The sequence below is a fragment of the Propithecus coquereli genome, unplaced genomic scaffold (assembly GCF_000956105.1).
Source record: "Propithecus coquereli isolate 6110/MARCELLA unplaced genomic scaffold, Pcoq_1.0 Scaffold67, whole genome shotgun sequence".
NCBI classification, from domain to species: domain Eukaryota; kingdom Metazoa; phylum Chordata; class Mammalia; order Primates; family Indriidae; genus Propithecus; species Propithecus coquereli.
In genome coordinates, this window is record NW_012152729.1 from 2,617,277 (window position 1) to 2,632,746 (window position 15,470).

Here is a 15,470-nt window from a genome sequence, read left to right on the forward strand (position 1 = left end):
ATAGTTAAAATAATGAACTTTATATGAATTTTTTCTCAGTTTTTGAAAAAGACTATCAGGAACCAGGTTTTAAGAATTTGGAGTTCAGCCTAAAGCCCATGGATACCATTAAAGAATTTTTAAGCAAGTGACAGATTTGGATTTGGATTTTAGAAAGATAAAGTCTGCAAAACATGGTGCTATGAATGCCTAAACTTTAATACATAAATTTAGCAAAATCTGATTTAGGTGTTCAGAAGCGTATGCTAATAAAATCCTAGTTTCTTGTTACATTCTAAGTATGTTTGCTAAGTAATTTTCCTCTGGATAAGTATTTTTATTTTATCTGCTTAACAAGCACTTATATAGTGCTTACTATGTGTCAAGAACTATTCCAAGCGCTTTAGAAATATTAACTCATCTAATCCTCATAACAGGTCTATAAGTCTATTATCTTCATTTTACAGAAGAATTGAGTCACAGAAAGGTTAAGTAACTTGCCTAAAATCACACAGCAAGTTAGTAATATTTGTTTTTGAAATGAGTTTTTATTCACAAGCCTGATAAATATGTGGGACTTTGGATCTGCCTATTATCAACCATCTTTACCATTTTTAATTCTAAAAAAAGCACTTTCTTTTTCAATTCAATTTAGTGTGCATTAAATTTTTTTCTGTGCAGAATTTAGTGTTTATGCTATCCACTCTTGTGAAGTTTGGGTAACAAGCACTTTCGAGAAAGCTTTTATTTATGGTACTTTACATAGTGAATGTTTTATTTGTATTTACTGTAATAGGGCAGTAATTTAGTTAACTAATAACATTCTATACTTCAACTACTTCATTACCCAGTTTTTTCTAAAGTAATGAGCTTTTTTAAGAAATTAAGTAATCACTAGCACTCTGGGAGGCTGAGGCGGGAGGATCACTTGAGCTCAGGACTTCTAAGACCAGCCTGAGCAAGAGCGAGACAGGTTTGTACTAAAAATAGAAAGATTAGCTGGGCAACGTGGCAGGCAGCGATATTCCCAGACACTTGGGAGGTTGAGGCAAGAGGATCACTCAAGCCCAGCAGTCTGAGGTTGCAGTCAGCTACAATGATGCCACTGCACTCTACCCAGGGTGACAGAGCAAGACTCTCTTGAAAGAAAGAAAAGAAAGGAAAAAAAGGGAAGGAAGGGGAGGGGAGGGAAGGGAAGGGAGAGAGGGAGGGAGGGAGAGAGGGAGGGAGGGAGGAAGGAAGGAAGGAATCATTTTATCCAAAGCATCTATAATTCAAATAGTGTACATAAATCTTCATCCTATACTCAATATTATAGGCAAATATAAATTAAGAAAAGTTATTTAAAAATAATTATAGAATTGAATCTATGTTTATATTTTCCATTCATTCACTAATATTCGAGAGCTGTGGTCTCCAATCCCTGGGCCATGGACCAGTACAAGTCCATAGCCTGTTAGGAACCAGGCCACACAGCAGAAAGTGAGTGGTGGTGAGCGAGTAAAGCTTCATCTGTATTAATATTTACAGCCACTCCCCATGGCTAACATCACCGCCTGAGCTCCACCTTCTGCCAAATCAGCAGTGGCATTAGATTCTCATAGGAACTTGAACCCTACCATAAAGTGTGCACACAAGGGATCTAGGTTGCATGTTCCTTATGAGAATCTAATGCCTGATGATCTGAGGTGGAGCTGAGGCGGTGATGCTAGTGCTGGGGAGTGGCTACAAATACAGATTATCATTAGCAGAGAGGTTTGACTGCACAATAAATGAAATGCACTTGAACCATCCTGAAACCAACCCCTACCCCAGTCCATGGAAAAATTATCTTCCATGAAACAGGTCCCTGGTGCCAAAAAGGTTGGGGACCACTATTCTAGAGAATGATTTAATAACAAAACAATAAATAATATAGAAAAAAGTCTTGGAGTTCACAATATAATTTTACAAAAACTTATTCAAGTGAAAAAAATTTTTTTTGAGACAGGGTCTTGCTGTCTCATGGGCTAGAGTACAGTGGCATCATAATAGCTCACTGCAATCTCCAACTCCTGGGCTCAAGCAATCCCCCTGTCTCAGCCTCCCAAGTAGCTGGGACTACAGGTGTGTGCCACCACGCCCAGTTAATTTTCTATTTTTTGTGCAGATGGGGTCTCACTCTTGCTCAGGCTGGTCTCGAACTTCTGGCCTCAAACAATCCTCCCACTTCGACCTCCAAAGTGCTAGGATTACAGGTGTAAGCCACTGTGTGCAGCCTCAAGGGAAATTTTTATAGTGTTTCTAAAGTTCTTATAACTGTCTATTATCTAGGCATTTATAAGTTGAGTATTTATATTTGAGAACATTAATTTATCATTAATTCCACTTTATAGTCATATTTTTCCAAGTAAAATCTTTGTTTCACAATGAAACCCAACAAGTAAGTAGCTACTTAAAAACTGGAAAGAAGAGAAACATTAACCAATTCTCTAAGACTTCCAATTACAACTCCACTGTGAAGGATAGCTACTTGTTAGCTTATGCCTAAGTTTGGCTTATGGTCATTGCCATAACACACACTTAAACACGATTGTTTTACTGACTTACCCATATGATTGTAATGAAAACTTTAATTCAAACAAATAATTAGAGTATATGTGTAATCAGGCCTCCATCAAAAACATTTAAGTGGGCCGGGCGCGGTGGCTCACGCCTGTAATCCTAGCACTCTGGGAGGCCGAGGCGGGCGGATTGTTCTGAGCTCAGGAGTTCGAGACCAGCCTGAGCAAGAGCGAGACCCCGTCTCTACCAAAAGATGGAAAGAAATTAATTGGACAGCTAAAAATATAGGTAGAAAAAATTAGCCGGGCATGGTGGCGCGTGCCTGTGGTCCCAGCTACTCAGGAGGCTGAGGCAGGAGGATTGCTTGAGCCCAGGAGTTTGAGGTTGCTGTGAGCTAGGCTGACGCCACGGCACTCGCCCCAGGCAAGAGAGTGAGACTCTGTCTCAAAAAAAAAAAAAAAAAAACATTTAAGTGTTCTATTATATTGCTAATAAAAGCACTTTAATGTCTAATATCCGAACTAGCCACATAGAATATAGTATATATGATTATTGGGCAAATTTGAACTTTATTCAAAACTTGTATTTACAACACATAGTTAAACATAAGACAGTACTCATTTATAAGGGATCAAAAGGTAATATTCTGTTTTTACCTTTATGCTTGACTATAGAAACTATTTATCAGAGTATAGTCATCCCTCAGTATCAAGGAAGATTGGTTCCAGGACCTTCTGCAGATACCAAAATCTGCAGATGCTCAAGTCCCTGATATAAAACGGTGTAATAGTGTTTGCATATAACCCATACACATCCTCCTGTATACTTTAAATCATCTCTGGGTTACTTATACCTAATAAAATATAAATGCTATGTAAATAGTTGTTTATTGTTTAGGGAATAATGACAAGAAAAAAAAGTCTGTACATGTTCAGCACAGTTGCGAACTTCTTAAAAAATATTTTCAATCTGCAGTTGGTTGAATTGAATCCAAGGATGCAAAACCCTCGGAACTGGAGGGCTAACTGTAATAAGTGTGCAACCTCTACGCTCTTCGACTTTTTAAAATGTAAACTATTTTACAAAGAAATTTTAAACTTCTAAACTAGAATTTACAATTATCAAGTACAGGTTCAAATTATATGCTCTAGTATATTGTGCATGTAAGTTATTTCCCTATTAACAAATAAAAGTCAACCATATTACTATCCTAACTTCATTCTCTAATCTAAATTGAATTACTAAACTCTTTAAAACTCTGTGTTATCACTGTTTATTCATATAGTCTCTTCTAATAAACTATAAGCAATGTGAGCCAGGATCTATGTGAAAATTCATCTTTTTTTTTTTAATTTTTTTTAAAATTTTTTTTTTTTAAGACTAGTCAAGTGCAGTAGTGAGGAGGGGGGTTAAGTAGTAGAACAAGGAGTTCAATCTGTAACTGACTGTGAACAATCAAGTGAGATAACTCACTACCTTCGGACCAGCCATGAAAATTCATCTTTAGTGAATGAATAAGTAACAGTATTATGGCTAAGTCACTTCTACTTGCACATAAACATCAAAAATCAATCCCTGTAAAATCTACATTTGGCTGTGTTATAGAATAAGAATATACGAAAGAAAAAAATTTATCACCTTTATATTCATTTTTTAAAATACTTTGTTCCCTTTTAGAAGGTTATGGTGGTTGAACATCAAAAGGTAAAGAGAAAAGAGTACATACTGTATAAATTCATTTATATGAAATTCTTAAAAGGCAAAACTAATCTATGGTAATGAAAAGCAGATTAGTAGATACCCAGGGCTGGAGTGGGCAGGAGTAACTACAAAGGAGCAAGAAGTAGTTTTACTGAATGATTGAAATGCTCTACATCTTGATTGTGGTGATTACACTTAAAAAAAAAAAAAAAATCACGGAACATTTAAAACGGGTGCACTTCTATACCTCTATAAAGAAGGTCTGTCTTTAAAAAGAGGTGAAATAGAGAAAGAATATAAGAAGTAATAACAGAACCAACAAATGTAGAGAATATCATAGGTGGAAGGGGTAAATAAAAAAGAAAGCAGAAAGGAGAACCAAAATAAATGAATACAGCTCTATGCAAAATATCACTATTCATATGGCATTTATAATTTCCAAAGTCCTCCAACATATTTCAGTTGCTTTCCTCAAAACTCTTAAGTAAGCGCTGATGATAATGGCTCCGCTGAAGAAAAGGAGTGCTTTTGCAATTTCCCACAGGGTCTCAGGGCCAAACTAGAATTAGAACCCAGATCTTCTATATTCCTAACAGAACTTTCAGGAAGTCAAGGAAACAAAGACCAACCACCCGAAGAAACAGAACTAACCCCGAGGCTATTACTCCTATTAGTACTGTTTTGTTTGTTGCTCATCTCTTCTCAAGTTTACTTTGTCTGTGAAACATACCAACAGAAATAGGGAGCAATGACTTTTATACTTCCATAAATCTACTGCCAAAGAAATCAAGAGGCCATGGCACCTCCATTTCTAAAGTAATTCTCCTTAGGTGGTGTCTTCTGCTCTTCCTACTCTTCACTTCTGAGTCTCATCATCAGCCAAAACAGAGGTGTTTAGACCAGCCATCTGTTTCAGCTAAATCTTAAAGATACTCCAAAGCCAGGCAATGATTTGCTAATTGTGAGTGTTAAAATCTTCCCCCAAAGGGTCATACCCACACTCTTTACTGATATGTGTGGCACACAGAATTTCTCTCATTATTTTATGGAAGGGGCTTAGCTAAAGAATCCAATACAAAGTACTCTTTTTATACCATCTGAACAGTGGCATAGCCCCATTAGGGCTCAGAGCATAAATGCCAATTATCAAATGTTTTTACCATAAAGAGTCAGTATAAGCTCACAACCCTGGTGTAAAATGGTTGAAGTTCAAATTCCAGCCTCATCCACTAAATAAGTGACCTTGGGAAAATTAATGAATCCCTCTGTATGCTCATTTATGAAATAGGGATACTGGTACCACATCACAGAATTTTTCAGACAATTAAATGTGAAGAGTATCTTTAGAATGCTGGTACACATAAATTGCTTGACACATAAATTGGCAAAAAAGGTTTTCAATTATTACTAATACTAAATTTATTAGTCTTTCTTCTCTTTAACTACTAACAATATTTCTTTTGATAAATGTCCTACAAACACTTCTGTAAGTAGATTTTTAAAAAGTAAAACTAATTTTATAAAGAAAAGCATAATCAACCACTTAGCTATTAGCAATTTTTCTGTTCTTGTCTCATCTTCAAAACTAAATACCAAATTTAATAAAGAACTAATCATAATGTTTTCTGAATGAGAAAGAAGTGATAAACATTCATGGCTGGCAAGTAATAAGGATCACTACCTACTTATCAAATAAATATTAAAGATAGAAGAGAAAAATATCTATTTTTAAAAAATTAAGAATAAATGAAAGTAACTGAAATCTCATGTAACACATCTTTAGTTCAAATCATCAAAAATGTAGATCTTTTATAACATCAGGTTTTATTTATATTTGAAAGATGAACCCATTATCTGTAGTTAATCCATTTAGAAAATTTGTATCTTTTTCTCTCAAGTCCATAATTATAATTAATTAATCTTATATTTTATCAGTTTTTTATCCTTGATTTTTATTAACAGGAAATAGATGACGCATGAATCTCTTTTATATAACTTGAAATAAAATCTTAGCAATAGCAAGAAATTAACATAAGTTAATAAGCAACATCTCTATTGAAGAATGTCTTTTACCTCTTTAAAGTTAACAATACTATCCTGTGTCACTAAATAATGAGGCCCAATTGATCTCTCAGATTAATCTTTCATTTTTTCTAATTACCTGTTGTTATTCTTAACAGAAAATACAACTTGATGAGTCAATCTTTTCATATAAAAAGTGGCTATTTTTTATATATAATACTGTTCACAATAGGAAATGCTTTTCTGTACTACCACTTGCAAGTTTTAGAGGACTACTGGAATAATTACAGTGGAGTCAAGAGTTAATTAAGATTAGGCTAAGAATCACCTGATTAGAATATGAATTTCTATCCTTTTCCTGTAATAAGCAGTAGAATTCTAGTACTGAATGAAAATAATTAAAACAGAGTTTGGGAAGAGACATGAAGACAAACGGTAGGAAATCAAAGAGAGAGATGGATCTAAAGGCAAGAACAGGGATGAATTGCGTATAACTTTTGACATGTTTGAACTTCATTATTTCCACAATATTTTTACTTTACTAGGTATGGATCCATAAATTAATAGACACTAAACAATCAAATAATTCAATAGATTATTTTTAATGTCATATATTTTCAAAAAATCCCGTCCAAAAATATAGCTTCGTACATATCATCTCAGAGGCATTTATGGTCTAACTACCACACTAACATGGACCCCAGGAAGAGAAATAAATTGGGTTTAATGGCAATTCAGAAATATTCCATAAAGTCAATAAAACATTCATACTATTTTTAGGATTTTCATTTGTGAGCTATAAGTATGCATGGTAAAAATAAAATAAAATAAAATAAAATAAAATAAAATTACCTCTTACTTAATTGATTTGTCTACTTTCATTTCTTAGTTTTTCGTATGGCAAACAATGTATGCCAAAATAAATATTTTTCAGTACAGAAAGTATAAGAAATAGTGCCTTTTTCCCTGTTGTTGAACTTTTTTCCCTGGTACTTCAAAGAAGAACCCTAGCCTTTGAATTTGAACCTCCTAACTGCAAACCATTTTATTTTTTAAATATAGACAAACCATGTTCTTTAAAAATGACAGGGAAAACAGAAGCCAAAAGTGAAAATCTATAGTGTTTACTTTTGTCCATGATTTTTTCTATACAAGTTATTTTCAATGTAACTACAACAGCATCATTTTTTACTTATTTTAATAAGACCCACATGTTAATTATGGGGTCATCAGGAACATCATTTTAATGGTTATGTAGTATTATTTATTAATTAGCTAGATCCCTTTTCTACTATCGGGCAATGACACTGAATAAAAAAGGTGGTAGCAGGAAGGACCAATGTTATTTGACAGGTAGGTTAAATGCAAACTCAACTGAACAGTAAAGATATTTTGAATCTATTTCTAAAGCTTAATGATACTCAATTGCAGGTTTTCCAACTTTGTTTTCCTGAAAGAACTTAAATTTGGGAAATGTATGTTTTATTAATATTAAAAAATTAACAAATTGTATTATACCAATTACTTAAATTCCCCTCACTCTATGCTGAGTTTTTAATTATTAGATGGAAATCTAGACTATTGATGTAAAGCATGCATACATAAATATTACTAGACACTACTTTATATTATGTACCATAAGAAGTCAGTACAGCATAGTAGTTAAGAGCACAGACTCTAAAGTGAGACTACCTGTTAGAATCTTCAACTTAGTAAGGCTGAAGCTTACTAGCTATGTGACTCTGGGTAAGTTACTATACCTCCTTATGCCTTTATTTCCTCATCTCTAAAGCAGGATAGTAACAACCATCTCAAAGGGTTGTTAGGAGAAGTCAGAGAGTTCATATTTGTAAAGTTCTTGGCACACGGTAAGCACTCTTCAAATGTTTGTTGTTTAAAACTTTTTAATTTAACTAACACTTATTGAGCACTTGCTATGTGCTAGGTTAAATGCTTTACATAAATTTGCCTCAAATAATCTTCACAACGACATAGGGTAAAGATAATATTATTGCTCTCATTTAAAGATGAGAAAAGTGAAGCACAAAAAGATTAAATAATTAGGCCAAGGCCACACAAGTAAATATCAGAACAAGGATTTGAATCCAAGTCTCATAGCATGGCCTACGATTTTAACATAGATCATAGGATACACTATATACTAGAAGCAGTAGCCTCCTAGTATACTATAACTTGAAAAGAGAGCAGAAAAGCCACAAGAGACTTTGCTGAAATAAACTAGAATATGTATTCCTTGGAATAAAATAGAGTATTTTAAAAATTAATGTAAGAAATAAGTCATTATAACATAGAAATATTTATTTATGAAGTAGTATGTCTGAAATTTGTTTTAAAATAATCCAGCTTGGGGGAGAGAAGGAAAGAAAAGAAACAAAATTAGATTGATAATTGTTAAAGTTTGGTAATGAGTATATAGGGGTTCATTATTTTATTCTCTCTACTTTTATGTATTCTTAAAATCTCCATAACAAAAGGTTAAAAAATAGCAATAGGGTGGCATAGTTAATACTTCAATACACAAGCAAACAACTTTTTATGACATGCTGTATCAAAAATGTAAAAAGGACATGATATACTTGATATTTACACATTTTACATTTTATATATAATCTATAAAAGGGTGGTCTTACTTTAAATAGTTGAATATCTTCTCAACCAAAATGAAATATTAACAGAAGTATTTTGGCACAAACGTGAATATACATAGTAAGTGGTTGTCTGCGGTTCCATACTCTAAAAAGTCAAGAAAAGAATTGAAAATATTTCTTTCTCCTGCCTGATAATCTCTATGACACTCTCCGGTTTATTGCCCAGGAAATGGATGGGTTTGTACAGACAAATATCATTCCACAACATGGTCACAAATTGAACAATATGATTAAAAACCAGAAATCTGCTTCACTAAGAAACACTTCTAAAAATTTCTCACTTCAAATTGTAGTTGTAAAAATATCTTTCTTTCACATTAATACATGTATATGGGCTTCGTATATGTACAAATATAACCAATAATTAATTAGAGAACTTTTTATATGCTCTGTTAAGCATATAAAGCATAAGAGAATCTTTATATGTACTGTTAAGCTGATACTTAAGGAAAAAACTAACATTTATTAAGCCACCCTATACTGGGCACTTTATACACATTAGTTCACTAAACTTAAGAGATAACTACATTTTTATACAAAGAATATTAAAGTTTAGAGAAGTAAAATCACATGCCCAAGGTCACAGAGCTAATAAGTAGCTAAATTGGTATTCAAACTTAAGCTCAACTACAAAACCCATTTTTCTCCCACTGTATCACACTACCAGTAAGGGACGCAAAAATCTATATTCAAGTCAAACTTAAATATTTAGGGTCTTTTTTAAGTGGGCCATAAAATGTTTAAGTTACTGGTTACATAGGTATTTCATAGTGGCAGCTTGGCTTTGGGTACAGAGCACTAACTAAAACACCGAAAGTACTGTTTCTTTTTTTTAAGTCTCTTAATTTTGGCCTCAGTTTCTCAATTTTATGTGGGGGAAATTAATATCTTTGCTGTCAAATTCCAGAATTACAAGGACTCAAAGATGACATATGTGAAATCTCTTCAAAATCTACAAAAACAACACAGAGTATTTTATCTTAAAATGCTAAAAAAATACAAAGTTTTCTAAAGCAACTGTCAGCTGTTTAAACTATTGTGCAGACTCTATTAACATTGCCAGAATTTTCTAAAACCCTTTTTTTCTAAGCATAGCTCAATCATCATCTCTATTACTTGGCTTTCCTTATCCTTAAACATAATGTAATAGTAATAGCATCAATGCTTTTGTAATAAATAATTAACATATCATTTTGAAATGTTCAGCATATAAAAGTTCTAAATTCTGAATTTTCAAACTAAATATGTGTTTGGTGTCACTCTTTTAGTTATATTCATCATCTTAAATGTTTGGGCCTTTTCACATTCAGTTTGCGTGTAAAAAGCTAGAATTAAGATCCAAATTCTAAAGTAGAACACCCAACACATAATTTAAAATGATTTTTCAAGGCTTCTCAAAGAAGATACAACAGCCAACAAGCACATCAAACGGAGCAACAAAATCCACTGAAACATTTAGCTGCTCTAAAAGAAGGATCAGGCTCTTCAGAAGAAAACAACATTGTGTGAGTTTGCAAAGTTTCACGCTTTCCCATTTAAACTCCATTTCAGAGAAAGACTTTGCATACTAACACAATATGCTTTAAAATGGCACTTTGCTGACCTTCCAATAGTCCAGCTCTATGAAAATTCTGTGATGGGTGTAACTTCAGAGAATCTGAAAAACACAAAAAGCATTAGGTACTTTTTATGCTGAATGAGGAAAAAAATGCCAAGGATAGCAAACATCTCTTATATAACTGCCATGTATTTTAAGGAGCTAAAGCCCATATTTGTGAATATATTCCCTGCAAAAGGAAGGTTGAATTGTCTCTACATTGGTCCCTAAGCTAAACTTAGATTTTCATTAAGTATTTGTTTCATGGAAAATTATCTGATGATTACTGCCCAAATGGTGTTAATGTCTTGACTATTTTTAGCACCCATTTGTAACACATTATTAGCCCTGCTCTAAGAATCATCTCTTGATATTGTCTCTTTCTTCTGACACTCAAAATTATAATATTTCTAAACTAATTCAGGTAACGCTGCCCAAAAAACATCCTGCAGGATAGTGACTGCCAACTAAAGTCACCGGAGCAACAATGGCTACAGTTACTAAGTAGGACTCTGTGTACAAACTCAATAGTCAGTCTACAAAGTCCAGTACCTTCCAGAGTTAAACCATCTCACTTTGATTCACTTAAACAATTTAAATACACTAATGTGTGAAGCTGAAGTACCCCCCCGCTTTTTTTTTTTTTTTGGAAGAGGTGGAATCAGCAAATGGATACATCAAACCAAAAGCAGAAGGAAACGCTGAATTTCTCAGGAAGGGGGTTCACAATGGCACATTTTTTTAATATGCTGAAATGAATAGTTAACAACTCAGTTATGTATTTTGCCCTTCCCGTGGTTTAAAAAGTGGTGAAGGGTGCAGAGGGAGTATTTTGAGTTTGATGCCCCTTGCACAGGGAACCTGTTCTGACACATTCTCGTGGTGTCCAGTATAGGAATTTAACCTGAGTAGAGATCAGCTCAAGTGTTAATATTTCAGACGCTGGGAATCCCCTGCATCCCTTAGCCAAAAGAGTTTTTAAATGAGTATCTCTGTCCAGTGCCCCCTCCCTGCAAAGAGCCTTTGAAAAGCAAAAAAGAGAAAATTCTCAAAGGACAGCGTCTGTGCCTGAGCTGGTACTCCTGGGAGAGGTGAGGAATAAAACCAACCCAGAGAGAGTACCCCTAGCTTTGTAAAAGAGAGGGAGCAGTAAGTAATTAGAATGTCACGGAGGTGGGAAGAGAAAGAAGAAAATTCGGGCCCTTTCTAGCAATAAGATGACGAGGAAAGGAAGAACGCCTGTTCAAGGGGGGCTGTCCCAACACGGGGAGGGAGGGGACTAGGCCGGAGGGAGACGGGGGTAGAACGACGGCGCACAAACAAGCTGGAGGGGGAGAAAAATGGTGATCCTGCACCTAGAACCCGCTCCAGGCCACGCCGCCCGCTCGGGGGCAACTTTGCTGGGGAGGAGGGTCCTGGTAAGAGCAGCCGCTGCGCGCCGATCGCGGCGGCCCCAGCTAGGGGCCCAGTCTGGGGTGATCCCCAAGCGGGGGAGGCTGGGGCCAGCCGCTCGCGGAGTGTGGCGGGGCTGGACCGGCTCTGAGCGATCGGTACCGCAGAGACCCGGGGGCCAACAGAATCTGGGCCCCGAGCGGCCGGCGGCTCCGCGGGGAAGGCGACTCCTCGGCTTGCCCCCTCCACCAGACCCCGACCGCATCGGCCTCTCCCCACCCCATCAAGAGAGGCCACTGGGGTCGGGGCCGAGCCGACCCCCGCCCCGACGGGGACCCCCTGCCTCCCTCGGGCCCGGTCTCCCCGCCCCCACGCCCCACCCCCCAGCCTGACTCACCTCGCGAGTACAGGGACTTGGGCGATTCCAGGTCTAGGTCCGCGCTGAGCAATGAGATGAAGTCCGAGGGCATCGCAACTCGACCCAGCCCGGCCCGAGGGCAGCGGGAGGGGGGGAGCGGCGGTGGCGGCGGCACCTCCTCTCCGGGACCGCGGGCACCGAACCGGGGGCGGCGAGGCGAGGGCGGCTGCCGCTGCCTCCTCCTCGAGGGCAGTGACTTCCACCGGGCCGAGGACCGAGGAAACGGCGGCGGGTTGGAGGGGAAACTCCACAAGGACTGATTCCCGGCGAGCCAGGAGAGGGGTTCAGGGCGGGGAAGGGGAGGGGGGGAAAGCCAGCGGGTCCTTTTCGTGCTTCTCCTCAGCGAAAACTGACGGACGCCGCCACCGCCGCCGCGGCCGCTGACAGGAATCTGAGCCCCGCCCCCCCGCGGAGCACTGCGCAGGCGCGGAGGGGGGCGCACGGGAGCGAGGAAGAGCCCGGCGGCCGCCGGAGGGCGGGGAGGCGCTCCCTGGAACAGCATCAACAAGGGCTTCGCTTCCTGCCGCCGCCGCCCGGCTGCTTTCCCGAGCCGGGAAAGGGCCCCGCCGGCAGGGAGGGAGGGAGGCAGGGAGGTGTCCGCACGCTGGGGCCCCGGGGAGGGAAAAGGTATTTGCACCGGCCTGGTGGCGGCGAGCTTGAGGCGGCGGGCCTCGCGCCGAGCTGAGGGCAGGAGACAGACCCGGGGGAACCGAGGTGTCTGCGCGAGGAGGGGAAGGACCCCAGAAACGGGCGGCGGCCAGGCTGGGCTGGCTTGGGGTCTCGCAGGGGAATGGAGCTTCATCGCTTGGACAGCCACCAGCCCTTTGGAGTTTTCATAGCAATGTCCACATTGAGTTGGCCAGAGGACTGCCCGACTCAATTAGGAAATGGCAGACCGTATCTTAAAATTTTTCCTCGAGTTATCGTTTTTAATGATTTTCTCCCCTACCCCGACCTTTGGAGGCTGGACGTTTTTTTTAAAAACGATCTCTGTGATTGTGCTGGGGCGTCCAGATTTATTCGGATGGGAGATAGAAGACAATTTAAAAATTGGATCATGTTGATCCACCTGGCTGTTCTAAAGGGGAAAAAAAAAAAAAACCCTAACGCTACTCTTCCAGTTTTTCATTTTTTACTTTTGTACTAGGCAGGGATGGAGGAAAAACATAATTAAGTTTTTGCTATTCTGTTCCTGGGGCCAAAAGTTTCCGTTGCAAAAACTTAAAATCCTCACCTACACCGCAGACCGTTTCCTGATTCTCTTAATAGACTTCTGAGAAATTTTTAATCGAGTTATTAAAATATCAATTGGAGTGCAGGGTGTGCATCTTGGGAAATAATTTTAATCTTGTGTGGAATATTGATGCCAGCAGCCACACAGGCAAGGTTTTTAAGCTATTCGAGTTGGTTTAGTTTTTTATTTTATCTACAAAGATAGTTACAAATCATAAAAATCAGTCTGTATTTTTCATATATATATATATATATATATAATTTATAGATCCTTTTCCCCATGAATTTGAGCAATTCATCTGGACTTGGAGTGCTGAGATTCAGGGAAGAAGCTCTCAGGAAAGGAGGCCCTAGTGCAGGTGTCTTTGGGGTGGGGCCCTTTCCAGAGCTCCACCTGCAGACCTAGAATTTAAACTTGTGTCATCAGAGCCTACCTATCTTCCCATTGGGACATCTGATTCATGTTGCCCAATTATCTTCACTGAATTCTGTGTAGTAATTAATCAACCCTGTGAACATTTTCCTCCTGCCAGAGGTTAGGAAAGCTTTTCAGAGTCACCCCAAGATGGCAAAGCAGAACAGGAAATTACCCTCAAATTTCCATCGCCACTGTATGCTGTTGTAACAAGTCCCAAGGGAAGTCCCTTCATAACTGGCAAGAGCCCCACTCATTTGATAGAGGAAGATTCAAACCTTACATTGCCCAACAGGCCAAGGCCTACTGAAATGCTATAGCTTCTGAATTGGAGTAAACACCTGTTGGAGACCTCCCCCATTCATTAGTCACGACATGGTGTAATGGAGAGGAAAGTGCACAGCACCAGGCAGAGCCCCAGTACTAAGAAAGTTGAGTGAATCAGTCTGAGCATATCCCTTTCCCCCAGACCTATGTGATCATTCAACAGATTTAAGGTATAGGAAATCCCCAGTACTGTTCTGACCCTAATTAACAAGGCAAGAATTGGCAAGGCCTCTTCCTCTTTCACTCAGTACTTCTCTGTCCTTTTGTGCCTTTTTTTTCCATTGAGGTTTTGTTGTGTATGTTAATCAGATTTCTCCTGCTTAGGTAAGAGCAAAGTGAAGAGGGGTCCACCAAAGTGTGACTTCCCTAAATTGTGAATTCCCTTAGACTGGAATTCTATGGGCTCAGGCCCCACCCCATCAGTTCCTTCTTTAAGCACTGATTACATCCCGATAAATACTTGAAAATTCAATGCCCCCTCCTTGTCCTTTTACAGAGACACATTCTTTGAAAAACTGCTTAGATGGATAGTTCTCATGGCCATGCTTTGCGACAACATAGAAACAGATTTTCATTTTGCCCTTCAAATTTTAGTGACTAAAAACACAAATTAATTCATTAGTAAACAGTGTTTGTTCTACTCGGATCGAAAAATACATTGTGACCTGTATAATATTTAAGGTCATCAAAAATAACTCTCTGATCATTGTATCTTTAGCAAATTATATGCTACCCCTAGTTCCAATGATATTTCCCTCTATGGTCATTTATATCTCAGTTGTGTCCCCTTTTATTTGATATTTAAAATAAGCTAATGATATATTTTTTAAACAATCATCTATACACACTCCTTTATAAAATTTCCTCTGAGCACAATAAAAAAGTAAAACTTTAAGCATGTATTAAATAAAATGTGGGAATTTCCTCTCATTGAAAATTACAATAGGATCGTGAAACAAAACATAAAGCAGATTTAGTAGTTTGAAGAATTCCTTTATGTTACTTCCCAACCATATATCCCATTCCCTCGTCACTTTATTAAAATTTCACAAGAACCCAGATTCAACTAAAAGACTGAATAGATTATGCAATAGAATGGCAGTTTTTATACTGGTGGTGTGTTCTTTAACCCCCTCCTGGACCTGTTTTGGCACTTTGTGAATTGTGTAGCTG

The 15,470-nt window shown here is 38.1% G+C and overlaps 1 protein-coding gene across 2 annotated transcripts in view; it reads right to left on the reverse strand.

Annotated features, from left to right (window-relative positions):
- Positions 1-12,653, reverse strand: part of NFAT5 (nuclear factor of activated T-cells 5, tonicity-responsive) — a 130,838-nt gene extending 118,185 nt beyond the window's left edge. The window contains exons 1-2 of one of the 2 annotated variants that reach the window (XM_012660505.1): positions 12,302-12,384; positions 10,519-10,572 (exon numbers count right to left, since the gene is read on the reverse strand). In XM_012660505.1, the coding sequence (XP_012515959.1) occupies positions 10,519-10,572; positions 12,302-12,374 (127 nt within the window). In that variant the 5' untranslated portion in view covers positions 12,375-12,384. Of the gene's footprint in view, positions 1-10,518; positions 10,573-12,301 lie in introns of both variants that reach the window. The other variant, XM_012660504.1, reaches the window with a different exon arrangement.
- Between the last annotated feature and the right edge of the window lie 2,817 nt (positions 12,654-15,470).